The sequence below is a fragment of the Amblyomma americanum genome, chromosome 4 (genome assembly GCF_052857255.1).
Source record: "Amblyomma americanum isolate KBUSLIRL-KWMA chromosome 4, ASM5285725v1, whole genome shotgun sequence".
Classification (NCBI taxonomy): domain Eukaryota; kingdom Metazoa; phylum Arthropoda; class Arachnida; order Ixodida; family Ixodidae; genus Amblyomma; species Amblyomma americanum.
This window is the reverse complement of record NC_135500.1, coordinates 34,082,347-34,110,298: the sequence shown is the minus strand read 5'-3', so window position 1 is coordinate 34,110,298 and position 27,952 is coordinate 34,082,347. Positions and strand designations below refer to the sequence as shown.

Below are 27,952 nucleotides of genomic sequence, written 5' to 3'. Positions count from 1 at the left end.
CATCCATCCATCCACGAGTCGGGTCTACGCCAAACATAGGAGCCGCGAGCAGCGCGCCAGACGAACGAGCCGTCGGCCGCCGCCTTCCTCCTCACTCTCACGTAAAGACGCAGCAGACGACGTCTCACGTTGCAAGCGTCGCCTCTCGAGCTGCTGTGCAGCAGACCGATATCTGTATTCTTTCTGGTCATACCTGTGTAGCCGAGACAGAAATAAAATCTCAGTTATCCCCTAGCACAGAGAAGTCCTCAGTTTATTAAGCCATCCTGCTGTAAACAGGCACGCAACATTGTGTCAGAATTAGAAAAGTACCGTCAGCGCGTCAACCATGGAGAAGATACCACCACCTGCGAAATTCGACTCCACTGGCTACGCAGCGGAACAATGGCGAGCCTTCAAGCAGAGCTTCACGCTGTACCTCAAAGCAACGAACACAGCGAGAGCAGCTCCAGGCCGGCAAGTAGCACTTCTTTTGACCGTCGGAGGCTCCACACTTCTCGACATTTACAACACTTTGGACTTCGGGGAGACGACCGAAGCAAGACCACACCCAGAATTTGACTATTACACGCATGTGATCAGCCTTCTCGACGCGCACTTCCTACCGAAGCAGAACGAACTGTACCCGCGATACGTCGTCCGATCTAGAATGCAGCATCTGGAAGAGCAGTTCGATAATTTTCTCACGGACTTGAAATTGAAAGCGCGCGACTGCGGGTTCGGAAACGAATGAGATAAAGTGATCCGCGACCAGAACGTCTGTGGAATTCAGGACGAGAGAGAGCGAGCGGTCATCCTAAAGTTCGATGATCCAATTGATCCTCGAGAAAGTCGTCAAAGCGTGTCTTGCTCACGAGGCTACAAAACTTCAGATGAAAGCGTTTAAAGAGGGATCAGCTGTACGCGGGAACGAAATAAACGCTATCAGGAAGCATAATCGTCGCACCTTTCGACAGTAAAAGCTCTAAAGAAAAGGAAAAACCTCCTTCTATGACGATTGCAAAAAAATGCACGTACTGCGGAGGAAGCCACGAATGCAAAAGAACAACAGCCTGCCCAGCTTGGAAGCAAGTGTGCATGAAGTGCAAAAAGAAGAAACACTTCGCAGCAGTATGCAAAAGCAGCAGGGTATGATAGCGACGAAGAGGACATATTGGCAGTCAACAATGAAAAGCCCAGCTCAGTCTACAAACTCCTAGAAGTGAACGGGAACGAAGTAAAATTTCAAGTAGACAGTGGAGCGGCAGTTGACGTGATAATTAACAGCCAAACACGTCCGTCCACAGCAGCTGAGAGCGAGCTCAACGACACTGCGGGAATGGAATGGAAGCAAAGTTTGCTCGTAAGGCAAAGCCCAACTTGAGGTAAAAGCCGCAGATGGAAAGAAGCATGTCCTGGAATTCGTAGCTGTTGGAGATGAGCTCACACCGGCGACAGTCTGTGTGTGTCTTCCTCTGGTCTTGCATCTTTTCTCGCTGGTTTTTTCACGTGAACATGTACCAACTCGCCCAACAATTCACGCTTCTGAACTCTAATCGGAAGAACAGCAGAAAAAATCGGTCTCATAACAATTGACTACAACTTAGTAGCAACAGTTGACGCTCCAGAAGAAGACCTCACAAGGGGCTTAGTGGAAAAATACCCAGACGTCTTTGGAGAAGCATTAGGAACACTAGCGGGACAAGTATACACCTTAATTGTAACTAAACAAGAAGCAATCCCGAAAGCCGTAACAAGCTGCAGAGTGCCTGTCAGCATAAAACCACAATTGGAAAAAAAATCCTGGCGATGGTGGAAAAAAGAGGAGTCATAAAAAGCATCACCGAGCCACGCAGTGGGTGAGCCGAATCGTCGTGGCAACGAAGAAAATGGCGACAATCTGCATCAACCCACAAGCGCTAAATGAAGCACCGGAAAGAGAGCGCCACACACTGCCTACTCTCGACGATGTCCTACCGGAGCTTGCAAAAGCCAATATCTTTTCAAAATTAGACCTTCGAGAGGAGATTGATACTGGCAATGCTGCCTCGATGAAGAATCAAGCCTCCAGGTCACGTTCCAAACGCCCAATGGTCGATACCAATGGCTCCGCCTACCGTTTGGACTAGTGGTAAGCAGCGAAATCACCCAGAAAAGACTGCAAATGGCACTTGAAGGCCTCAACGGAGTTCTGTGCATAGCAGACGATATCCTTGTCTACGGAGTAGGTGAAACTGAAAAGGACGCGCGTAAAGATCACGACAGAAAGCTCGAAAACGTTCTTCAGCGATGCCGACAGACAGGAATACGTCTCAATAAGGAGAAGACACGACTACGCACAGCCACAACCGTTTTCCTGGGACACGTACTGACCAAGGAGGGGCGGAAAGTCGATCCTGATAAGATAAGGGCAATTCAAGAAATGCCTCAACCAACTAATGTGCAAGGCCTGCAGCGATTTTGCGGAATGATTAACTATCTCCCCGGATTCCTTCCAAGAATCTCACGAGTGCTGGTACCACTCAGAAAGCTCACAGTCAAAGACGCATCATGGCATTGGGGAGAAGAGCAAGAACAAGCATTCTGAAGTGCTAAAGAGGCAGTGACAAGAGCTCCTATTCTCGCATACTTCGATACGCGAAAGCCAGTCGAGATACAGCGCGATGCCAGAGATCTCGGACTGGGAGCGGCTCTCCTTCAGGACGGAAAACCTGTGTCATTCGCCAGCAGAGCAGTAACGCCGACAGAAATGCGCTACGCACAAATAGAAAAGGAAATGCTAGCGATTGTCTTTTAACTGCACAAATTTCATCAGTACACATTTGGAACAGCTACAACGATCATCAGTGACCACAAACCTCTTCAGTCTATCATGAAGAAGAGACTAGCTCAAGTCCCAAGACGGCTGCAAGGAATGATACTCCAAACGCAAAGGTACAACATCACCATTGAACACCGACCATGGAAAGAACTACTGCTAGCCGACACATGTCAAGGGAATTCCTTCCCAGTCAAGACAGTGAAGGTCAACTCGAAAGCGTCAACGTAGTGAAGTACCTGCCAGTGCGCAAGGAAACTTTGGAGAAAATTCGCGATGCTACGAAGAGAGATGACTCCCTGCAAACGCTAAAAGCAATCATCGTGTTAGGATGGCTGCAAGCAAAGCGCCAAGCGCCGCGAGACATGCAGGTTTACTACCCATTCAGAGATGAACTCACAGTTGAAGATGACTTCATCTACAAGGGATTACGACTACTCGTCCCAATGTCTCTACGTCGGGAAATCAAAGAGAAGCTTCACGCAGCACACATGGCAATTGAGAGCTGTCTTCGCCGCGCCCGCAAGTGTGTTTTCTGGCCAAGGATGAACGCAGAACTTAAAGACTACACTACAAGATGTGAAGTGTGCCAAAAGCATTCGCCTTCCCTGCAGAGAGAAACTCTCGTGCCTCACCCGGAACCGAAGTACCCGGGGGAACGAGTCGGAGGCGACATCTTCGAGCACAAAGGAAATAACTTTCTGGTGACAGTTGATTACTTCAGCAACTATTGGGAAGTGGGCCAACTAAAGGCAACCACGTCAAACCATTTGATACTCAGGCTGAAAGCCCACTTCGCCAGATGCGGAATGCCAAGATTGATAGTGAGCGACAATGGACCGCAGTTTGCGAGCGAGGAATTCAAAAAGTTGGCAAAGAGCTGGAATTTCGACCACAAAACCTCAAGCCCGAGATATCCGCGCTCAAACGGAATGGCCGAACCAGCGGTGAAAACAGCAAAACTCCTATTGAAGAAAGTGGAAGAAAGCAATTCGGAACCACAACTGGCGTTCCTCGACTTCCGAAACACACCGCGCTACAAGGAATAAACGCCAGCCCGGCGCCCACAAGAACGACTTTGCCGATGACAGCAGAGCTGCTGCAACCAAAAACACTAAATGTGACATACAAGAAACGTGAAAGAAGGCAATGAATAATATTTTATCACGACTGCCATTCGAAGGACTAAGCAACATTGCAAGAAGGACAAGAGGTAACTGAAGCATGGTGTGACAAGCCGAGCCGGGAACATTTCCCGGCCACGAGTGAAAGACAATTAACACGCCAGTCGAGGGCATACCACGCACTGACTAGCCCAGTCATGCGTGCCTTTTTATTGATTGACGCGGTGGTGCCCTCCAGTGATCAATAACGTCACATCCCTCCCACCCTAAGGTAATAACCGACTGCCTCGTTTCGTAAAGGTAGAGTGACTAGTTCACTCTAGTAAAGGTAAGTTAGCCGTCATTGTCCTTGGCTCTTCTCAATTCCGAAAATCCACAAGTTAGGTGACAAGTGGCTGTTATTCACTGCATATCAGAAGAGGTATTCAGAGTGTTGTATTGGGGCCCGCGGCTGAGTGGAGCCGGTAGATAACCTCTGATGTGCACTGTGAAACTGCAGGGTGCGATTGTGGGCCTAAGTCCTCAGCAGATTGGTTGGGCTAAAAATTGATATGAAGGAAACTGAAGCTATGCTGCATTGTGTGGGAGAATGGAACATGTAATGCAGATAACCGATGGTCTGTTTTGGCAGTGGAGTGGATTGCTAGGCAAGGAGAATGTAGCCTGCATAGGCCTGGGATATTTCTAGATTGCTAGGAGGAGTCTTTTTTCCTGCGGGGTGTGCAGCTAGGTTGATAATGATGAGCTCCAATATAGATGCACTCCGTCCTTTTTGCATTTGATGAAGCAGTGTTAGGCACTCAGCTGAATGCTTTCTCTAATAGTACCTTAGCAATGTTTTTTTCAAAATAAATCATAAGGAAATTATGCATATAGCAGCACTTATTAAAAGGATTGCTCATTCAGATTTGCTGTTATTTTGGTTAGTCTGCCTGTCATTGATTTCATATTTGATCACTATGTTTAAATTGCAGCCCAGTCATTATTGCATAAGCCTTGTTGAATGATCGCTTTTTATACACGGTCATGACATATTCAAAAAATGTTTACAACCATTGTGCATACCTTATACAGGTTGCCATGTGGAGAATGCAGGGTGGGAAATTAGAATATTCCGAGCTGCATGTCAAGTATATAGAGGCGTTGTGCACTGGTCTGTTAGGACCTTGAACTTGCAGCACCTCTTCATTGTTGCAGACTCAACCCCACTTTGTTGCCTGCTCATACCACGTGCAGAGCCCAACAAGTTGTACTCCCACCATCACGAGCTAGTGTCTACAAAGGCTGCAGTGCTCAACGTACCATGGTACCCAGCAGAAGATTAGTGCAGAAAAGGAAAGCATTGGTGCGATGTGTTTTAGAGAAATGAGCACATCAAACTGAGACAGACTGGGGACCATACAAGAGGAACCAGTCAGAGGAAAGGAATGCAATAGAAATTTTAAATAACTTGAGAAAAGAGGTTTTCCAAACTTTTGCTTTATATGACCGAATCTTGTGTACTGCTGATCAAGACAAATCTCAGGATATAGTAAGAAAAGATGACATTCTGCTTTTTACTTGTATCACACTGTGAGGACATTGGGCATTGGTCACTATGGAAACAGACAGGAAGTTTGTGTGAAAATGTTTTGAGGGGGCGGGCTGTAATGGCAGAGGTAACTGGCAAAGTTGGTGAACATCAGCATTAAATAGGTGCTGCAAGCACAGCTTACAGCACTGCACTTTGGAAATAGAAAGATAGTGTTGGCTAACGGGCACATTTATAAACTATAATTTGTGGGTTTTAACATCTTGAAGCAACACGAACTGTAAGGGGCATTCTAGTGAGGGGAACAGTTCTAGTGCGGAAGAAGTCTGACTGTCGGGTTTTTAATGTGAACTGACAACACTTAACAAACCAATTTTTGCCTTTCACTTCCATCAAAATGCGGCCACCATGGGCGGAACTGAACATGTGACCTTAGGATAAGCAGATGAATTCCAAAGCAACTCTTGCAGGTTACAGCACACCAATGGCTTGGCATAAGGTGAATAACACATCACAAGCACATGGCAAGTCTGTTCCCATTGCACAGTCATGTTAGCCTATCGATCTGCCTTATGAAACTAGAGCAGAAGCAGAATTTATTGTTGAAGAACATGCTATTTCATTACACTAATTGTGCACATGTAAGAGACCGTTGCAAATTAAATGTGGTTTGCAGTCTCTGGCTACCCGGCACATTTTCTTGGCTCAGTTGGCACCGAAGCAACACTACAAGGACCTCGGTTAGGAGTAACCACACACTGCTATGACAGAATCACCAATAGGGACACTTGCAACAAATTCAGTGTGAGAACTCTGGTTATGACGCTGTCCTATTAATAATAATAATAATTGGTTTTTGGGGAAAGGAAATGGCGCAGTATCTGTCTCATATATCTTTGGACACCTGAACCGCGCCGTAAGGGAAGGGATAAAGGAGGGAGTGAAAGAAAGGAAGAATATAGGTGCCGTAGTGGAGGGCTTCAGAATAATTTCGACCACATGGGGATCTTTAACGTGCACTGACATCGCACAGCACACGGGCGCCTTAGCGTTTTTCCTCCATAACGCAGCCGCCGCGGTCGGGTTCGAACCCGGGAACTCCGGTCCTATTGCGGAAGTTGCAGAAATTTGGCATCACGTCACTAGTTTAGATATCCCACTTTAACAATAATATATAGAGTGGAATGACATGCACAGTGTTATTATTGTTTTCAGTTGCATAATTAACATTTCTATAATTAATTTCATGCACTTAGGCAAAAGCACTGTTGCAAAAAAGCACATTTTCACAAGATTGCTCATCGGCCAGACAATGGTGAGCATTTGCAAAAATTCGGCAGAGACTCTTAGGACTGCTTATGTGTGGGAATGCGAAAGCATGTCGTGGACGCAAGATGTAAACGTTTGTTCGCGCTTTGGGGGCTGAGTTTGTTTCAGGTGACATTTTCCCCCCTTTTTTTCTTTGGAGTATGACACAAGCTGCACACACACGCACATATGACACCATCCTGTGTGACGAATGGTTGCATGACAATTTTGTTATAAATGTCGAGGAAGCTGGTGCCGCATGGAGGTCTGCCAGTGGCGAGTATATGTAGAAGAATGACAGGTATAGGATTGTCTGAAGCGTTGCTCGCCTTGGTGTGTGCATCATATGGCCATTTGATGACGTCACCCTATGTTTCATGTATTTTTCTTGCCATTGCTGGGATTTTCTGTAGTATTTGTGAGTATACACACACCCGACGCCAGCTTCTCTTGTAATTGGAGTAGTAATGGTTTTGCATTAAAACCATGCTAAGTTTGTCACTTCATCCATGAGTAGCAGTATGTCTAATAAGGAAATAGTTGCTGACGCCATTCCTGCTGCGTTAAAATAATGCACCTGTTACCCATGAAGACTTAGAAACACATCGACGTATTTGATAAGCTGTCAGTAGTTGTTTTTGTAAAATTGTTTAAGTTTCACAAAACAACAACTGTGCATTGGGAAGAGCCTGCTCAGAAGCATTGTACCACAAGTGCATGCATGTTTGCTTCCCTTATATTTTTCTTCCCCCATTTCCCATGAAGCCTTTCTTAATTAACCGACCCAAACACTGGAACACATGGCATCACCCAACATGAAAGGTTTTCGTTGGAAGAGATTTCATTGCATGCTGTCTCAAATGGGAAATTACTGAGAGCCTAGTTAAGAGAGGGATAACAGTCACTGGGAGTTCTAGACTTAGCACATAAGAGTGGACCAATGAGCGAGTAAACAGCTGAACTCGGCGCTAGCTCATATAGCAGAGGAGACAGCGGCTTGCTAAATGTGAGCTCTGATGTCTGTGAGCTTTACTCTGGCAGAGTAGTAGCTGCCGTGGGCGACTTTTAGGTTCTGTAAATATACTGCAAGCCCTCTCTCAAGAACAATGCTTCATTGGTTCCTGCAACATGCTGCTGCTTGGCACTGAACTACCAGCCGTGAAGGCGCCAGTTTAGTTCCACTGAGCATCAATCCGAAACAAAAAATTGTGTTTCACAAGAGTATATGCCTGTGATTAAAACTCTCCATCGTTTGGAAGGCTTTACCGCGATGATCGAATTATTGTTCCTAAAATTAATAAGTTGCACATGAACGTCAACATGGATTCAGCTGCAAGACTGGGCTCGAATGGAAGAGCATGTAGAAGAACTTGCACCAACATGCGTTGTGTCAGTCGTGCAACAAGTCTAGTCACCTGGTTGCAAGTCGTATGCAGCTTGTCATTTTTCCAAAAGAGACAGAGAAAGGATAGCCATAGGCATCATGGAGCCTTTAGATCAAGCTCCTTATGAGTGCCACTTCACAGTGACACCTAGCAGATGGCCGAAGGTAGATTTAGCTAATATCAAGCATCACACTGTTCAGAGAAAATCAAAGAAGAGTTCTCTCGGCCAGACCGTTGTTTTGTTCACGCTCAAATTTCGCAGGGAGAAGGCATTTGGTGGCAACTTTTGTCTTATGCTACATTCAAGACCTGTACTTGCCTGATTTGATGAGAATTGAAAGTCTGCATCATATGTAGCAATGCAGACACCTTTGCTGGCAGCGCCAGTTGTTGTCCGCAGCAGGAGTGACAATAAGAGTACATGAACATGAGATGCAAAACACGGTGCGCTCTCCAACCTCTTGGGGAAGGGATAGCACTTCAGACGCAACTGTTGTGAAGCCATTTTTCTTGGTCTGACACTGCCGCATATAATGCGGACTTTCATGGATTCTCACCTCTGCAAGCAAATACTGGCCAAAACACAGTATAAAACAAAACCTCTTTACTTGCAGAGTGCCTTAGCAGAGTATGTCCAGCCGATCACGAATAGATGACGTGACCTGTGCATCGTCATCGTCAACTATTTGGGCATGCTACTATGTACACTGCATGCTACGTGACAGAAATCTTACCAGCTAGGCCGCTTCGCGGTCAGCAGTCTAAAAAAAAAAACATAACTGGCCTCCCATATCGGTGCTCCTCAACAGATTCAATGAACTTGCAGCAGGGCCTGAAGCGGAAGTAATCTTGTGAAGCAATATGGGGCAAAGGACCATGAATTTGCTATTAGTAACTATACCAAAATCGGGCAACTGGCTAAGCAGGGAAAGCTGCTTTATATTTTTGGGCCTGAATAGAACTGCACAAACATGAGCCATCCGCATACACACTGGAGGAGGGGCACTCGTCTAAATTCACTGATGTTCGTCCTGAAATTGACGTAAAACTTCACCACCAGCTCTGCCGAAACTTTACCATGCCCTAACAATGCACAATGTTCAGTTTAGGCCAGTTGCCATTCAGCGCAAACAGACCAAGGTCTGGTCTGTGATGAGCCCTCAATGCTGCTAAATAACAACCCGAATGATGGCAGGCCTTGGCTTTGACGCATAGAACTCTGCCCTCTCACAAGCACATGGTTAAGTGTTTAGCAATGGCTATGCGAGGCGTACTTGTCGGCAACAGCCAACTGAAGCGATTGTCCAGAACTCGCCTACGTTTATGCCCGTCGGTTGAGACCTGTACGTTTAGCTTCGGGGGCTACGACGCCGTGCCCCTCGCAAGCGCTGTGCAGCTCCTTAATCTCAAGCCCGCAGATTTTGTTATCCTTTACGTAGGAGGGAATGACCTTGCGAGGCCTAAGGCCGGTCCGCAAGCGATATGCGTTAACGTCAAGGTAGTACGTAATTGCTCAGCACTTCCAGTTGCTGTCGATTTCAGTACGGAATTCTCATGCATCATTTCGTATCACAGGCCCTTGTCCTGCTTCTGCGCGACGTGGCACCTGTCGTGCTTGTGACAAAGGTGTTGCCGCGATGTTTTGCCTCGATGGACGCCGAGGCAAGTCGTCGCTTGCTTAACTGCAAGTTGACGGCTGCCGTGTGTGGGCATCTTGAACCCAGACGTGAGTACCGATTCATGCTTGTCTTAACTGTGTGCGAGGCAAGTGCAGTCAGCAAGCCTGGCGGGCGCTGGAGCGGTTTGCCGAGGAACCATAAAAGTGAAATATTGGCTCAGCTGTTCTATAACTGGTACAATTGCAGTCGACAGGACGCACAGCGTGCCAGTGCGCGTTCGGTCTAGCACCAGCATAATATTGACAACCGAGTACAGGTTCAAAACTTTCACTTTCTTTGTGGTACACGGTGGCATTGTAGCGCTTTATATAGGTGGGCTGACGACTGTACAAGATGCGACAAATATAGCGGTGCCTTGCAACAATATTTGTGCGTGGGGAAACAAATAGTCGTGTAGAAAAAGTTAACTCCTGCATGTGACCGTGAATTTGCGAACTTTTTTGACAGAAGTGAAGGCGAGCGGACAGTGACACAGTCCCCTTGCTATTTCAGAGCCCGAACTTTCCTGCGTCAATCGACCTTTGTTTTTCAGAGAGCATCCGCGAATTGAGGTGTGTACCCACAGATACTGCAATGGAGCTATCCTTCCAAGTCGAATTTCCAGGTGGCTGGCAAACTCTTGAAAGCATTCTAATTATTGCTTGCTGCGCTGGAGGGGTTGCAGTATACCAGACACACTTGCCAAACTCTTAATCAGTAATTGCATGAACTAATGTTCTTTGGTGATGTGCCCCGCGACAGAATCGCCTGCCACTCGTCACCTTGTCGTTCATTCGCCTCACGGCATTGAACAAGTGTAATTAAACCAACTCCCCGTTTTTAAGGCAGCAAGAAGTATGACTACAGTACAAATGAAAAATCTTCTGGTAATATATTGCGTTTCTAAGGGATGCTGTGAGTGTTGCAAAAATTGGCAAGAAATGAGTTTACTCTGCTGCAACCATAATAGTTAATAATAAATAGCCTAAATGACCTTCCTTGTTCCATTATGCCTACCAAGTTTTCGCTTAACTATTTCACCGAGCTATAGCTCAGATGAAGCGAGCATTGGCAGCTTGTTCGCTGAAACCATGCTAAAAAAACTTCCTTCGCAAATCCTGCTATGATTGGCTAGTCTTGTGAGTTGATTTCGGGTGGGCGCCACTTTCATGTCAGTTTTTATACAGTATAAATCATGCCTACTAAAGCCTCAAACGGCATGAGTGGCAGTGCCTGGCAGAAAGTGAGCATTGGTAAAACAAAGGAAAATAAAGACTTAATGAATTTGGCAAAAAAAAAAAACTCAGCAACACAGAGAGACAAATATAGACACAACTGTTACGCCATCAAGAGGGATGACAGTAATTTGAAACTAAGACAATGACATCAGATGAAATAAAGGGTAGGAAGCAACGCAGAGACAGACTGCAAAATTTTTTTCAGGGTCTATTTAGTATTCATGCGAAATACACTAGGTGGAAAACTATTGAATGAGGCAGGTACATAGTATTGACGTGTGCGCTTTCCATACTGGGTTGAAGAGCGAGTAACATGCCACTGTTTGTAATGTACTGCACACACTCCAGTGTTTGGTCAGCTACCTTGGGCACCTCTTGGCAGCTCACAGATTCTAGCTAAGTATCATGGCATGGCAAAACGCAAGCTGTTGTACAGTCTGTGTGTCCCGATCCAAAGCTAATTTATAATAATAATAATAATAATAATAATAATAATAATAATAATAATAATAATAATAATAATAATAATAATAATAATAATAATAATAATAATAATAATAATAATAATTTATTGCCACAGCATATTGAAATACATACAGAATCGGGCCTGTCAAAGCCAAAAGGAGGCTTGCAGGACTAGGCCCGGCAACATCGGCGAGCGAAAAGTGATGGCAATACAAGTCACATAATAAAGTACACACACTGAATACATATTATGAAGAGAAAAATAAAAAAAAATAAAAAAACTACAAATCTCAAGTGTCATTTGTTTTCTGGCACAAACGCTTTTCACAGAGTTTTAATCATGCGTTTAATAGTTGCCTTAGAAGTAGCGGATAACACATCATCAGGAAGGCTATTGAATAATGTAGGGACGTATACACAGCGTCTTGCTTTGCCGTATCTGGTCGCGTATCTATGGATCTTAAAGCGTTGGCCTTTACGTAGCGTTCTGGCCACAACTGATTTTGTCTTGAACGCAGGATTCCAGAAGTGTCGGAGAACAACGGTTTGTTTATATAAGCGCTCAAAGGAAGACCAAGGATATTAAATAAGTTATCTGAAGGTGGAAAGGAATGTGCATAGGCGGTACTTTTCAACATACTTTTTAAGAGCGTGTCTACACGGTCATGCCACTTTTGAGAGCAGTGCGCGAACAGTGTGATGCCGTATCTCAGAACACTGTATGCTAGAGCGTGCATGATTGTCTTTTTTACCGATAATGGTATGAAAGATTTAACAGTAAACAGTAACCAGGCAGTGCTACGCAATTTGGTACAAATGTGTGCCAAGTGACTGTTCCACGTGAGGTCAGCATCAAAGTAAACACCCAGATATTTTATGCAATGGACACTTTCAACTGGAGAACAATGACAGTCTTTATCATTGTGGCAGTGTAAAAAAATGGATTCATTCAGTACAGTTGTCTTCAAGGGGTTTCTAAAGCAGACTAATTTCGTTTTTTGCTGGTTTATCAAAAGGCCATTCAGAGAAAACCAGTTCATCGCATTACAGATGTTTTCTTGTAGTAAAGCAACAGCATGTTTGTAGGAAATGTGCTTTGAAAGTAAAACTGTGTCATCGGCGAATTGAAAGACCAAGGCATTAGACACTGTTGATGCGAAGTCATTTATAAATAGATTGAAAAGTAATGGCGATAAAATAGATCCCTGGGGAACGCCCGCTTTCAGTATCTAACGGCTGCTAATGACTGTGTTGTTATCGAGGGCTACGACTTGTGAGCGATCTTGTAAGTAACTTTTCAACAATTCATGAAATGGACCTCTAAATCCGTACAGGTACAATTTTCGCAACAATATTTCGTGATTTACTGTGTCGAAAGCCTTGGCAATATCTAGAAACAGGCAGCAAGCAAACAGATTGTGTTCAAAAGCCGCGTATAACTCGTCCGAGAATTCTTCGAGCAGTGAAATCGTTCCACGGCCTTCTATGAATCCGAACTGCCGGTCAGATAGAACAGAAAATTTTTTCGAAAATGATGACATGCACTCTAGCATAAATTTTTCTAAAATTTGTGAAAGTATTGGCAAAATCGAAATTGGTCGGTAATTTTCAAGGTTCTCTCTCTTGCCACCCTTGTATACCGGCCTCACAATCGCTGTTTTTAGCGTACTTGGTATCATACCAGTCTCTAAAATTCGTTAAGGATAAAAAGAAGAATATTCTCCAGAACTTCAAAATTTCTCTGAAGCAGGGCCACAGTAATACCATCAAGGCCCGGTGGTTTATTCCGTTTGAAATTGAAGATTATGCGCGCAAGGTCTACTGACGACATCTTCGGTAAATAGGCGGACGCCGATATGGTACGCGTCAAGGAACAGCTGTTTTGTGGCAAGGATGATTTTGAGCGAGACACGTGCGAAGTGTTCGTTGAACAATTCTGCGGTTTCCTGAAGATTGCATGCAAATATTTCTTGAAAAGAAGACTCATTTCTGTTAACGCCTCTGATATGATTAATCAGTGACCATGTTTTGGCGGGGTTTCTGGCTGCTCGCTTAAACTGTTCACGGTAATACTGACGTTTAGCGGAACGAATAAGCGCAACAACCTTATTTCTTGCGGTCCTATATTCGATTTGTAGTTCAATATTTTTAGGGGAGCGTTTACGACGTTTCCATAACCAATCCCTATGTGAAATTGCCTGCATAATAGTATCATTAAACCAGACATGATTACGTCTTTGTTTTTTGCGGATGATCCGCTTACATGCCTGTTCTAACTTGTTTAATTGCTGGCAGAACTGAGAATAAACTAAGTCCGGGGGATTAGACCTATATAATTCCTGCCAGTCAAAGTTTCCAATTAGATTATCTAATTTGCGCTGATCCACTATAGCAACGTGCACGTTATTTTTTGCAGTGTCATAAGTTGAGCGCCCTGGATTCTTATTAGTAGTACGGTCAAAGAAACGACAAACACTAAAGTAATGATCGGCTAAACGTTGATTAATGACAGCTGACGACAGATCGCAGTTAGGAGCACGTACGTCTATGTGATCAAGACACGACTGGACCAATCTACCACCCAGCGGTTCTTCGCGAGACGGTGCGTTAATAACATTTTCTATGCCAAACGTTGAAAGAACAGCTAGATAATCTGCCACAACCGTTTTAGTGTGACATAGCGTATCTATGTTTAAATCACCTGCTATGCAGTGTTGATCTATTGTGTTATTAGCCTGCAAGATTATTTCCAGTTCTAGAAGAAAACGGCTGATGCTGTTTGATGGCGGCCGGTAAATTGCCAGCAACATAATAGACGTTAACTTGGAGCATAGTTCCAAAGCTAGGCATTCGGCATGTGAAAATGATATATCCATTCTTGATATATTAAACGTGTCCCGGGCGAAAACAGCGATTCCAGCCCCTCTACGTGAACAACGAGTCGCAAACATTGGTTGGTAGCCCTTCAGGCTAAACAAATCTAGGCAGGAATCTGGAACATTAATTTTTGTTAGCACAAAAATATCTATAAAATCAATGGCACCTTCTGCAATAGTTCTAAACTCGTCCCAGACTTTGCGCAAGCTACGTATATTACCATTTATCAGAGTAAATTCTGTAGCAGAGTTTGGACCGAAGTCTTGCTTAAATGATTCAAAGTCAGGAAAACTTAGCGTAGCTGATGGAGCGCCGTTCATTGTATTAGATCTAGGTCTGCTTCACAGACTACTCGGATAAGAGGCGCCTTCTCTTTCCTAGCAAAGATTTTGACTCCTCTTGCCCACACAAATTTGTACTTTTCTTTTCCTACCTTCCTGGCCTTCCAGAACAGTTCACGGTTCATTTTTGTTAGGTTGTCATTAAAAAAGATCTTTTCCAGCACCTTTGATTCATCCAAGACCTTGAGTTTGCTTCGAGCGTTAAACCATCTTTTTCTGGTTGCTACGTTAGTGAAGCGCACCAGGATGATCGGAACGCTGTCTTTCTTGGCCGGAAGGCGATGTACAGCGACAATGTCGTCACGGGAAAAGTCTTCCAGCTGCAGTTTTTCCGCCACGTTCTGTAGCCTATCAAGCAGGTTTTCATTTGGAGTGACTGGCAAACCATATATCTCAAGGTTAGCATTACGGCTGTATTGCTCTGCATCGTTTTGTTCTTTGAGCAAACTCTGTAGCTGCGCGTTCTGCTTGTTCACAGTCTCACGCAATGCCTGCATTTCTTTGTCCCGAGCACATGCGGATTCCTGGCTCGCCTTTAACTGTACTCGAAATGAGTCGCATTCTTTTGACAAAAAAATTAGCTGATTCTTCAAGCTCTCCCACTGTTTTAGTCAGGTTCAGGATTTCTGTTTTCAGAAGTAGCAAAGAATCTACCTTCACCACTAGCGCTGGCAGCGATTCAACATTTCTTTTTATTTCTCTTATCTCTTCTATCAAGGCTGAAATTGCTTGAGTGCTATCTTTCACGTTGACATCGTCTAGCTGCGATGAAGAACCACAGCGCTTTCTGGAAGTTCTGCATGTTTTACAGACCCATGCTTCGCGTTTGGCTGGGCCCATTGTGTTAAATGTGTTGGGTGCTATTCCCGAGCAGCCCTGCCCTAAGTGATATGAGTGTTGGCAATCTGAGCACTTCATAATCCGCCCATCACTTGGTAATACAACTTGACAAGCAATGCAGCTATCCATCATAAGAGCATATAACAGAACAGCAAGGTGAGCAGTCGGCGGCCAAATGTGATTGAAAAATTACAGTAATATGAAGAGACGTACTACCTGTGAAAGTGCAAGGTATCAGTGGTGTGCCCAGCGCATCGCCGCCGACTGCAGAAGGGTCCGGGAAGGCGGTTCCTTTTATCTTGAAACGCTGGCTGGCTCTCAGTGTAGCCAGATGATGGTCTGGTCGAAATTCTTGAAACAGCAGCAGCTGGTTGCTCGTTCCTTTGGGCGTCTTGCGGTGTCAGTTGAGGGTCATGTCACAGGTTGAATCCATGTCGGTCCCGCTTTTCCTGTACTGCCGTACTACCTGTGAAAGTGCAAGGTATCAGTGGTGTGCCCAGCGCATCGCCGCCGACTTCAGAAGGGTCCGGGAAGGCGGTTCCTTTTATCTTGAAACGCTGGCTGGCTCTCAGTGTAGCCAGATGATGGTCTGGTCGAAATTCTTGAAACAGCAGCAGCTGGTTGCTCGTTCCTTTGGGCGTCTTGCGGTGTCAGTTGAGGGTCATGTCACAGGTTGAATCCATGTCGGTCCCGCTTTTCCTGTACTGCCGTACTACCTGTGAAAGTGCAAGGTATCAGTGGTGTGCCCAGCGCATCGCCGCCGACTGCAGAAGGGTCCGGGAAGGCGGTTCCTTTTATTTTGAAACGCTGGCTGGCTCTCAGTGTAGCCAGATGATGGTCTTGTCGAAATTCTTGAAACAGCAGCAGCTGGTTGCTCGTCCCTTTGGGCGTCTTGCGGTGTCAGTTGAGGGTCATGTCACAGGTTGAATCCATGTCGGTCCCGCTTTTCCTGTACTGCCGTACTACCTGTGAAAGTGCAAGGCAAGGTATCAGTAATAATAATAATAATAATAATAATAATAATAATAATAATAATAATAATAATAATAATAATAATAATAATAATAATAATAATAATAATAATAAATGGTTTTTGGGGAAAGGAAATGGCGCAGTATTTGTCTCATATATCGGCGGACACCTGAACCGCCCCGCTCCGTAAGGGAAGGGATAAAGGAGGGAGTGAAAGAGGAAAGGAAGAGGTGCCGTAGTGAAAGGCTCAGAAATAATTTCGACCACCTGGGGATCTTTAACATGCACTGACATCACACAGCACACCGGCGCCATTTTAAAACCACAATTTGATCACTTCAGACCTGAAAACGTGATCGGGCTGCATGTCGTGGAGAGACTCAGCTCTCAGCCTCTTTGAACAGACGAAGACATCGCTTGAAAGCTACACTGTTCAACACCGCAAGCTAGCAGGTCACTGCTCTTATGTTTTGAAGAGATATGCAAAAATCTCGGCATATTAGACTCGCTACCCAATGCACATGGAACACATGCATGGGCAGGAGTTAGGAGTTAACCAATAAATAGCCTGGCTGTGTGTGACTGCATATGTGAAAGAAAGGTGCGCACATCGAATCGTACCTGCATGTTAACCATGTTTGTGTTCAGCAGTCATGGTAAAAATCGTTTCTGATTGTAGCCGTTGTGATAGCATGCAAGTTTCGTTTAATGCATGTCACTTTTACTACTGCCATGCATAAAGCAAATTAATTCTGAAGCCAGGTTTCTGCTGCTTTGCTTCTGTTCATAGAGAACTGTTGGCCGTGAAGCATTAACTCTCGAGCCAATCGCCAAGGAAAAAACTTCAGTTTTGTGCAAGTTCATTTTATTGTTCCAGCTAAAAATTACAATATATGCAAAATATTAAAACGAACCTAAACAAATGTATACTTTTATAATATATATTTCAAATAGATATAGTAGGCCGCAATGGAAAAATTCTATTTTTGTAATATGAACTTTAAAACTATGGAAGGTACTTGTAATGACATGAACAGAAAAAATATTTAGAAAATTTTAAGCGCGCCGCTAATTATTTCATTTCAAAGAACCTAATGTACACACATTACATAACGTCTACTGGAGGAGCATTACTTGGTAGTGTTTGAATGTAGCAGTGAAAACGGGTACACTGGAGTGGAATCACATGGGAAAGCTGCACACGTGATTGTAAAGGCACTCTATTGGACCTCATCACAGCTGGCAATTTATTTACCAATTATTATTTGTATTCCCACAGTGGTCCTGTTGGAGTAGAAGTGTTGCTACCAGAATAACAGGCTCCTAATTCCAGCAAAAGTTCTTCATGTATACTTATTTATTGAGAAAGTGTGGCACACATCGGTTTTTTCCGTGGCGTGAACGCTTAAAATTCTACTTTGGCACTGTTTTACTGTTGAAACTTTTTTGTGCACACGACAGCAGAGGTAATATTTATTTGTAGGAAAACTGAAAGTATATTCTTATATTGATAAAAGTCACATAGATAACCAGTGAAATGGAGACTGAAGGGCCCCGCATTGCTTTCGGGTCCACTGTTTACACTTTTGCTGTGGCTTTTGCTGTCGTTCAAAACTATAATGAAGATGGTGCATAACACGTACAAATCAAGGATGCTTTGGGACATGCGTATTCTGACATTTTTTATTTGTTAGCTATTTTTCTGTGTGTGCTCATAATTTTATACCTTTTTTCAACGTTACTGAAGAGAATAACATAACTAAAATCTTACTGCTCAGAAACCAGTAATGAATTGCAACATCCTTCATATGTCCTCATATGGAAATGTCTTGGGCTTAATGTTTACTGAACTGCACAAGTGAAACTGTACAAGTGAAACTATGAAAAATGCGTTCATAAAATTGTTGCTGCTTTCTATTTTCAGCACTAAAATTGCACCTCTCATTCGTTCTGGTGTGGGTTTTTGGATGTGGAAATTGCAGAATGCGCAGAATTAGTACTTGATGTAGACAGAGAGAACAATAAGCAGGAATAAAAGAGGGCGAAGAAAGAGTTGCAAACGTGGCTTGCTGAGATTCAATACAAGTGTCGTGGATACATTGTCATTGCCAACAGTTAGTACTATCTGCCAGGAGCACAATGTAACCATGTTTGGAACAGCGGCTACGAAAAGACAAGTTTTTTTGGGTAGCCAGTAGTTGAGGATGCTTAATACAACCCAACCGACCGCTTGGCATTTGCGCCCAATTAGAACACTGCAAGCTGTTCTACTGGGACACTGTGGGTGCATTGAAAAAAGGATGTAGAGAGATGTGCTTGAGGAATAGAAAAAAAACTGCTTCAAGGCTTTTCATTTGCAAGAACCGCTGCCACAAGCACCAGTTATGCTCAGGTCAGTCAAGACGTCATTTTTGTAGCATGCGTAAAAAATCGCCTGCAAAGTTCACGTCTATGCGATCACACAGCCCCGATGTCCTCATTTCAAGACTTGTTAACATTATTCAGCATCCATGCATAGACATGATATCGTTTTGCTTTTTCGGTTACATGGATGGTAGAGAAGCTAAACAATGCAATAAAAAATTTCAATGCTGAAATGTTTCAAAGAGGCCATAAAACAAGTTGCCCAGACACTAGCATTCTTGATTATGAGTGGTTTATCATTCTCTCTTGGCACCTGCGGCATGCTGAAAGTTAGAGCGCCAGCACACATTTCAGATGCAGCTCATGCTCCCGGTGTCTAGGTGGTCTCACGCCAAGTGGTTATTTCTTGAATCCTTTCTCTTGGTAATGCTCTTGTGAACACGCTCTTATTCCTTCCGCATTAGACCCCTTGGTCATGGTACGTGCATGTAACTTGTTTAGTGTGGGTTTTGGTTACTTCTATGATGTAGTGTACTGCTGTGCAGAGCCGTCCCATGCAAGGCCTGTGAAATGAATGCATACAGAAAGATTTTTTATGATAGATGCTTCCACATTTCATGGTAGCTCTTGTATGGCTCTTCCGAGCATTTAGAGGTTGCACACCTCAATTGAAACCATAAATAGAAGCAACAATAATATACTAAACTCATTTTGTGAAAATCAGTTAAACCAAAAAAATTCAGCGTTTTAGAGGTGTACTTTATAGCCTGCGCACGAGCTTCACTCAGCAAAGTGCTGCAGCCAGGAGAACAGTGGCATCGTCAGACTGAGTAGTGCTGTTGTACATTTTTAGGCAATACTCCATGACCTTATAGACACCGTGGTGCAGACTTGGGCTCCACCTCCTTGTCAAGCTTAGTCTACTAATAAAGCATATTTTGTAACAGCTGTTACTTTGCCAGAGACACTTTTAATTGCATGTAAGAATAGCGGCAATGTTTGCGACCATATCAGGCCTTATTAAGAAGTGTCCTGGCTTCCGCGGTGGTCATGGTGTAGACCGTGTGATGTACGGCCCTCTGTCTCCTGGACATCTGCTGAGGTAACATTTTGCCGTTTTTAAGGAGCGCTTGCTGCTTTCAGAGCTGCTTAAGTTAGTGCAGCATCAACTTGAAAGCAGGAAATACGGATCAATTTATCACAACCAGATAAAGTGATTCAGACACGAAGGAGACTAGACAGAAAGGACTCGTTCCACTTGCCTAAGCATGCAAAGTGTATACGCCCATGGTTAGTCTGTTGCTTTTTATGTATTTTTATGCTCGCAAATAAAGTTGTACACGCTACATAGCCTACAGTCGGAATAGAAAGCAGTTTTTAATTGGGATAATAAATGAAACATGCGCCATTGCATACTATGGCATCGCTGATACCCCCGTACCACCTAGCAGGAGCAGTGGTTTATTATTAAAAAATACAAAAAGGCAGGAAAAGATGTCAGCCACGGTAATTGCTGCCTGATATGCTGAGCACCCAAGCAGCAGTGGAAATTAGATGTGCAGGAATATGTTAGCAAGGAGTACAGAAGGGAAGAGAGAGAGGAAGGAGAGGGGGAGTTTATACACTATTCACATTTACAAAAATATACAACAAAAGGTGAACAAGTTTGCGCGGAAATGTCCAGGCCCTGTCGGAATTACAACTGCATGCGTGCGACAACTGCTCATAACCGGCCAACTCTGGCGAGCGCTATTTATGTTTGTGAGTGCAGTGTTGGTCTATTTCACGATATGTGTGATAAATTAGCGCACACAGCCACTATTTGAGCAAACTTCATGTTGCAACTACTGTAGCATATGAAACTAACAAAATTTGCCTGCAGAGGGTGAACGTGCTGTGTCTATGCATTTTTCAATCATAGACTGCACACTCAAATCTCCGCATTGCAGACGTGAACTTCATGCTCAAACATCATCTAAGCCGTTTGCACACAACCAGTCTTGACACAGATAGCGGTGAGAACTGCAGGCCCCGCTTTGTCTACAAGTTTTCCGAGAAGCCGTTATGCGTGGCTGTAGTGCTTTTTTCAGCTTTTTGCAGCTGGCGAATAGGTTCCATCGCTTTGCAGTGCAGTGGCGATAGAGTTGTCTGCACATACTATGCTAAGATACACGTGAGCATTCTGTTCCAAAGAAATTATCCAGTTCAAGATATTGAACTGATTGATATTCATATTTTTCCACCAGGTACAGGTCCAGTCAGTGGTCATTACCATCTGTGTCGGAACTGTTCTAGACAGTTTAAGCAAATGCTATCAGATAGTGATGCACCCACTGGTGAAAGAGCCGATGAGTCTATCCCTGAGAATTAAGAGTTTGATCGGTTAGGTGACCCTAATGCCTCACTACCGATAGATCTGCGACGTGGGAAATGTTCTGTGAACAGAAAGCTTAGGATGGTGGGTAATAATTAATTCACAACAAAAAAGAATTTCAATGCAATCACTGCTGGCAGTGATGCGCAGGCTCGTAGTCGGTCGACCCGGGACTTTTATTCTTCAGGCCTCGTTGTCGGTCGTGGTACCGAAGAACGCGGTTTCCCATTTTTCGTCCGCGAGCTCCGACGGTGAAATTTTCCCGCCTTCCACGCCGTATTACGTCATGTCGGGTCCCTGGGCGTTCAGTTCTCGGCGGAGAGGTGGCGAGATAGGCCTAGCTCGATGGTTGGGCCGGCAGTAGGCCGGCAATATGCCTAGGTGTCCGTAGGTTGGTAAAATTCGGTTTTACCCTCCACCTGGGGTCTCCAGGTTGCGCACAAGTCCACAAACACTGTTGCGCTTTGCCTACCTGTTCCCAAAGACCGTCCGCGGAGAGAAAGAGCCCAAGGCATTATATATCTACAAAATTCCTTGCGCCGACTGCGACGCAAGCTACATCGGCGAAGCCAAAAATCTCAAAGAAAGAATTCGGCAACATAAAAACGACGTCCGCAACTTCGCAAGAGAGCGCAATCCTGTAGCCGAACATTCCGAGGTCTCAGACCATAGAATTAACTTCGAAGAAACCCGCATCCTCGAAATCGAAACAAATTACCACAAAAGGCTGCTTCTGGAATCCTAGCACATCCAAACCACCCCGAACAACATCCACCGCACAAAAGGAAACCTGCCCTCCTCCCCCCTCCCCCCAAAAAAGTCGCCATTGACCGCCTCCCCACAGTGTGACAATTAACGCAACTAACAGCCTTAACCCCCTTTCCTCCCCCTCCCCCACGCCTTTCGCATCACAGCTTTCGTTCCTTTGACCCCTCCTCCCTTCCATACTTAAAGACACTAGCTACTGCCCTCAGTCACCCCTGATGAAGGAGCCGAGTCGGCTTCGAAACTTTGGGTTTGTCACAAAGTTCATGCCTGCCCTGTCCAGCTTTGAACTTTGTTTCCCAGAAACATGTCGCGGAGCGGCGTCGACGACTTTTTCCCCCTCCCTCACGGGGGAACGGCATTCTTACCATAGCGCTGGAGGAGTCACTCAAAACTACTCCCCCCGCCCCCCCCCTCCTAGCATTGTTGCCATACAGGTGGCAAGCGCTTGCACGTGTTGGGAACAGCAGAAGCGGATTGAATGCCCCGGCACCGTTCGCGGCCCCCAATGACTCCTCGTGGGATTAAGGCATTGTGCCGAATTCTTTCGACATTCCTTCATGTGTTCTTTTTTTTCTTCTTGGGAGCTGCATTCCTCTGTGCGTGGCTAATGAAGTCTTTTTTTCCCTGTGTTTTTTTTTTCCATTCTTTGCCATGCGAAGGGGGCGATGGGAACGCCGCGCGCTGGCAGTTGGTCTGGAGATTTCGGTGCGTGCGGTCGTGAGTGAGGTCAGCCAGGGAAGTGGTCGGCAAGGAGCCTAGGCGGAGATCTGACGCGTAGAGCGCGGCGACGGTGGTCCCGACGACGCGAGGCCGAAGTTCGCCCGTATCCGCAAGCCCCCATCAGCCCCGCGACGAGCAAGCGCAGCCCGACGCTCCCTGCGACCGGACCTTGCCACTTCGCAGCTAAGCCATCGTTTCTCACCGCTCACTTCAACTCTTTTATTTTTGTATTTTTGCTTTCTGTGTTTCTCGTTGTAATCCTTTGTACTGTATTTCCGTCTCGTAACATTTTTGTGTAGCAATCGCCCTGATGTTTCTTTGTGTTGTTTTGTTAACGTGTTCAATTGGTGCTTGTGTTATTTGCGTCTCGTCAGTGTACGGCGCTACCTTGTCGGGCATATTGTAATACTTGGTTGTTGTTTGCCTAATTAAATTAATTCGCTACGGAACTTGCCTACGCCTCATGCCTCCGGTCAACGACTAATCAGGCGTGGCCCCTTTCGCCGGTCAGCAGTCGAATCGCAATCTTTCGCACGCGGGGTGGAGAAGTTTGTCACTCCTCCTCCTCCGAACTTACGGAGAGTGCAGTGGTGGGCAGGCTGGCCCGATTAATTGTAACTTCGGCGCCAACCAACACCACAGCCGCCCACGATATCTTGACAAACTGGCGTCTGCGACAGGACTTGCTGACCACGATTGGCTGTGACCGCGAGGAATAGCGTTCAAGTAATGTCTCACGTACTGTCAGAACTGAGAACAAAGAACCGTTGGTGCAATGGCAGAGTTAGAAAAAATAATTGCTCTCGGGAAGCAGCTAGGCTTCGAGGGGGTCGCCCTCCAGGAATTCCTCAGAGATGAGCGCGCGAAACAGCGCGAGCGCATGAAAGAAGAGCAGCGGCTGCTCGAGAAGGAAGAAAGGGACAAGGCGCGCTCCGCTCGTTGAATGCTCGAACTGAACGCTGAACTACAAATTTTCCACGCGAGAGGCGAGGGTGGCGGGAGCGCTGGTTCAGATTCCACTTCGGTTCAAAGGGAACCTACATCGCGTTTCACGGTCGTCAGTCCACATAAGCTAATGGCGCCGTTTAACGATAAAACGGACGACTTGGACGCCTACTTGATACGGTTCAAACGAGTCGCAGAGGCGCAGAAGTGGCCGCGAGACCAATGGGCTACTGCCCTTAGCACGTGCCTTGCGGGAGAGGCGTTGAGCGTTTTTGGCCGCATGCCGGGAGCGGATGCGGTAGACCATGACAAGGTCAAGCGAGCTGTTCTGCTTCGTTTCCGCTTGACGGAGGAGGGATTTCGACAGAAGTTCCGGACAGAAGCCCCCCACGAGCACGAAACCCCGTCCCAGTTCTTCTCCCGATTAGAGAATTACTGGGAGCGGTGGGTACAGCTCTCTTCGTGCGAGCAGACCTACGAGGGTATCTAGAGCCTCCGTTTGAGGAGCAGTTTCTAGAGAACTTAATGCAAAAAAGACGAACTGCGCAACAAGAACACGGACGAAAGGGAGGCAGACACACACTAACGCATGCGTTAGTGTGTGTCTGCCTCCCTTTCGTCCGTGTTCTTGTTGCGCAGTTCGTCTTTTTTGCATTATGATCAACCAACTAGCCCGACAAGTCCTCTAGAGAACTGCATGCCGTCGATGGCTACCTTCCTGAAGGAGAAAACGGCGGGTGATCAGAATGAGCTGCTACAAAGGGCAGACAACTATGTCACTGCTAGGGGGTCCACATACTTTGGCCGGCGTGAACTGAAACGTGAGGACCGGCCCGTAGACAAGTCCTCCGACGCTGGCCGCAAGGGCCACCAGGGAAAACCGCTACCCGCGGCAGTATCATCCACACCACGCTGCTACATTTGCGCGTGACCGGGGCATGTCGCGGCGCATTGCAAGGAGAGCCGGAGAAATCCTGAGCAGGGCAACCGGGCACGCCCTGGAGCAAAGGACGTGTCGGCCTGCATTAAAAACTGCTATCTAGAGCTGAAAGATGGCCAGTTTCTGCCAGTGGTAAACCTCGGCAGGGCCCAAGAGTCCGGGGTCCTTCCCGTCGTTGAAGGCCTCATTGCTGGGCAGAGGATAAAGGTGTTGAGAGACACGGGGTGTAACATTGTTATTGTCAACCGAGACCTTGTAACAAAGTCCCAACTTACTGGCCGACACCGAGCCGTTTACCTGGTGTACCGCTCGGTCAAAACGCTACCCGAGGCGCGAATTCAAGTTGACACACCTTACTATAGGGGAGAGGTGCTGGCCGGATGTATGGAATCGCCACTGTTCGACCTAATTCTCGGGAATATCGACGGCGCCAGGCATCCGTCCGAGCCTGTCGCGACTTGGAGGGGAATAGCCCTGAGTATCGAAGGGGCCGAAGCGGGTGCATCGGATCCCGTACAGGGACAGCCAAGTACCCCGGACGAGCCCGCACCCGCGGCGGCCGTGACCACCCGTCAACAGTCCAGGCAGCAATCGTCGGAGACGTTCCGCAAGTTACGAGTACCAACCGCGATGGCAGAAGTCATCCCGACGCAGATTAGCCGAGACCAACAAGCGGACGAGACCCTCCGGCGTTGTTTTCAGATGCAGAGAGAAGAGGGAAAGGTCCGGTGCAAGGGAGGGGGCTCGTACACCTTTCTGCTAAGAGATGGCATGCTCTATCGCCAGTTCCTACCAGAGTCAGGCTCGGGTACTTTACAGCTGGTTGTCCCCTTTCAGCATCGAAACAAGGTTCTCCGCCTCGCGCACTGCGGACTGATGGCAGGTCATTTGGGGCACAAAAAGACTTGTGACCGCATTCTGGCGGATTCCTTCGGGCCCGGCGTGCATGGTGACGCTAGTCGGTTTGTGGCGTCGTGCGACAGCTGCCAGAAGACAGCCAGCCCCACGGGGATCAGTCAAAAAGGTGCCCCTTGAGAAAATGCGTCTGGTTGACACGCCGTTTCGCCGGGTGGCTATCGATATTATTGGGCCCCTCAAGCCCACAACTCGGAAGGGGAATCGCTACATCATGACGCTAGTCGACTATGCGACCCGGTTCCCAGAGGCCGTCGCCCTGCCCAGCATCGAGACCGAGCGGGTGGCCGAGGCTCTCTTACAAATTTTCGCCCGAGTGGGTGTTCCGGAGGAGATGTTGAGCGACCGAGGGTCGAATTTCACCTCGGAACTCATGGCAGAAGTGGGCCGTCTGCTGTCTCTTCGTGTGCAGACCACCTCGCCCTACCACCCGATGGCTAACGGCCTCGTGGAAAGGCTCAACGGGACGCTCAAGAAGATGCTCCGCCGCATGTGCACAGAACAGCCCAAGGAGTGGGATCGGTTTATCGAGCCGCTTTTGTTCGCCTACAGGGAGGTCTCCCAGGCGAGCACTGGGTTCTCCCCGTTCGAGCTTTTGTACGGGCGGAACGTGCGAACCCCCTCACTATACTGAAGGAATTGCGGACGGGGGACAAACTGGAAGAGGAGACCAAGATGGCCTACCAGTATGGGATTGACCTGCGAGAGAGGCTCGAAACGACCTGTCAGATGGCACATGAGGCTCTAGAAGAGGCAGGTGAGCGATACAAGCGGTATTACGACCGCGGGTCTAAATCGAGGGCATTAAAGGTTGGAGGCCAGGTGCTCTTACTGCTCCCCACCGAGCACAATAAGCTCACGACGAAATGGAAGGGCCCCTATGTGGTTAAAGGGAAAAGGGGAGAAGTCGACTACGTGGTAGATGTTGAGGGCAACCCAAAAACATTCCATGTCAATATGCTGAAGAAATACTTCAGCCGGGTCCCTGAAACCGACTCTCACGTGCCGGTGGTTGCGGGAGTAGCCTCCAATATAGACGATGGGGCGCTGGTGTGGCCTCTCGGGGAACAAGCCGACCACTGCGATGTCGCGGCGTCCGAGAAACTGACCCCACCACAGGCACAGGAGCTGCGGTCCCTCATTTCTTCGACATAAGGAGCTGTTTTCCGATCGGCCCGGATACGCCACGTGGGCCGTGTGCAACTTGACCACTACCACCAACAAGCCCATCCAGGTCAGGCAGTACCCGCTTCCCTTCGCAGTGCGTCAGGAAGTTGAGAGGGAGGTTGCCGCGATGCTGCGGATGGGCGTGATCGAGAAGTCACGCTCACCGTATAATGCCCCAACAGTCCTGATAAAGAAGCCCGACGGTTCGAATCGCTTTTGCGTAGATTTCAAGAGATTAAATGAGGTACTGGTCGCCGACGCCGAACCGATCCCGCGCGCCGACTGCCTCATCGCGGAGGTGGGAGGCAAAAAGTTCTTCTCTAAGATGGACCTCGCGAAGGGCTATTGGCAGGTCCCCCTGGACGATCGCTCAATGGAAAAGACGGCGTTTTCGGCTCCCAGTGGCCTTTACCAATTCAGGAACATGCCTTTCGGCATCAAGACCGCCCCAGCCGTCTTTGCTAAACTGATGAGGAAGCTCCTAGACGAGATAGACAACGTCTATCATTACTACGACGACCTGCTCGTAGCGACCGAGTCGTGGGAGGACCATGTCAAGGCACTGGAGCAGGTTCTAACGCGAATCCGGGAAGCCGGGATGACCATACACCCGAAGAAATGCGAACTCGGCGCCGATCAACTGTGTTTGCTCGGTCACACGATTGGAAAGGGGACCCTTGGCCCGATGGAATCAACACTGGACACGATCCGCCAAGCCCCACGACCGATAACCAAACGCCAAGTACGAGCCTTTTTGGGCCTAGCAGGATACTATCGTGAATTCATCCCGAGTTACGCAACTGTTGCCGCACCTCTGACAAACCTGACCATAAAACTCGCACCAAACAGCGTTAGGTGGGGGGATAACGAAGAACAAGCCTTTAACAGCCTGAAACAACTGCTCTCAGAGGCCCCCATCCTACAGGTTGCGGATTTCAGCAAGCCATTTGTACTCCGTACCGACGCCTCAGATCAAGGGGTTGGGGCAGTACTGTTGCAGGAAAAGGACGAACTTCTGCATCCCGTCGCGTACGCGAGTCGCAAGCTACTTCCCAGAGAGAAGGCCTACGCAGCAGTTGAGAAGGAGTGCTTGGTCATTGTGTGAGCTATCAAGCGCTTCAATTTCTACCTCTACGGCAAACGATTCACCGTCCAGACAGATCATCAGCCACTGAAATATCTGAACGAGGCTCAGTTTATGAATTCACGGCTGCTTCGCTCGG

General features: G+C 46.8%; 1 protein-coding gene across 1 annotated transcript; it reads left to right on the top strand.

Moving 5' to 3' along the window:
• The first annotated feature begins 3,162 nt into the window (after positions 1 to 3,162).
• On the top strand, positions 3,163 to 26,717 carry LOC144129452 (uncharacterized). Its single transcript, XM_077663634.1, has 3 exons — positions 3,163 to 3,534; positions 25,975 to 26,127; positions 26,199 to 26,717. The coding sequence occupies exons 1-3, from the start codon at positions 3,163 to 3,165 to the stop codon at positions 26,715 to 26,717; spliced, it is 1,044 nt and encodes a 347-aa protein (XP_077519760.1).
• Positions 26,718 to 27,952: the final 1,235 nt, after the last annotated feature.

What these genes read in the sequence shown, in the direction of transcription:
- LOC144129452 (XM_077663634.1), top strand. Translation starts at nt 3,163, where the DNA reads ATGCAGGTTTACTACCCATTCAGAGATGAACTCACAGTTGAAGATGAC. An exon ending in ACTTCAGCAACTATTGGGAA is followed by an intron (nt 3,535 to 25,974) that starts GTGGGCCAACTA and finishes CTTCGTGTGCAG; the next exon opens with ACCACCTCGCCCTACCACCC. An exon ending in CCTACAGGGAGGTCTCCCAG is followed by an intron (nt 26,128 to 26,198) that starts GCGAGCACTGGG and finishes ACTATACTGAAG; the next exon opens with GAATTGCGGACGGGGGACAA.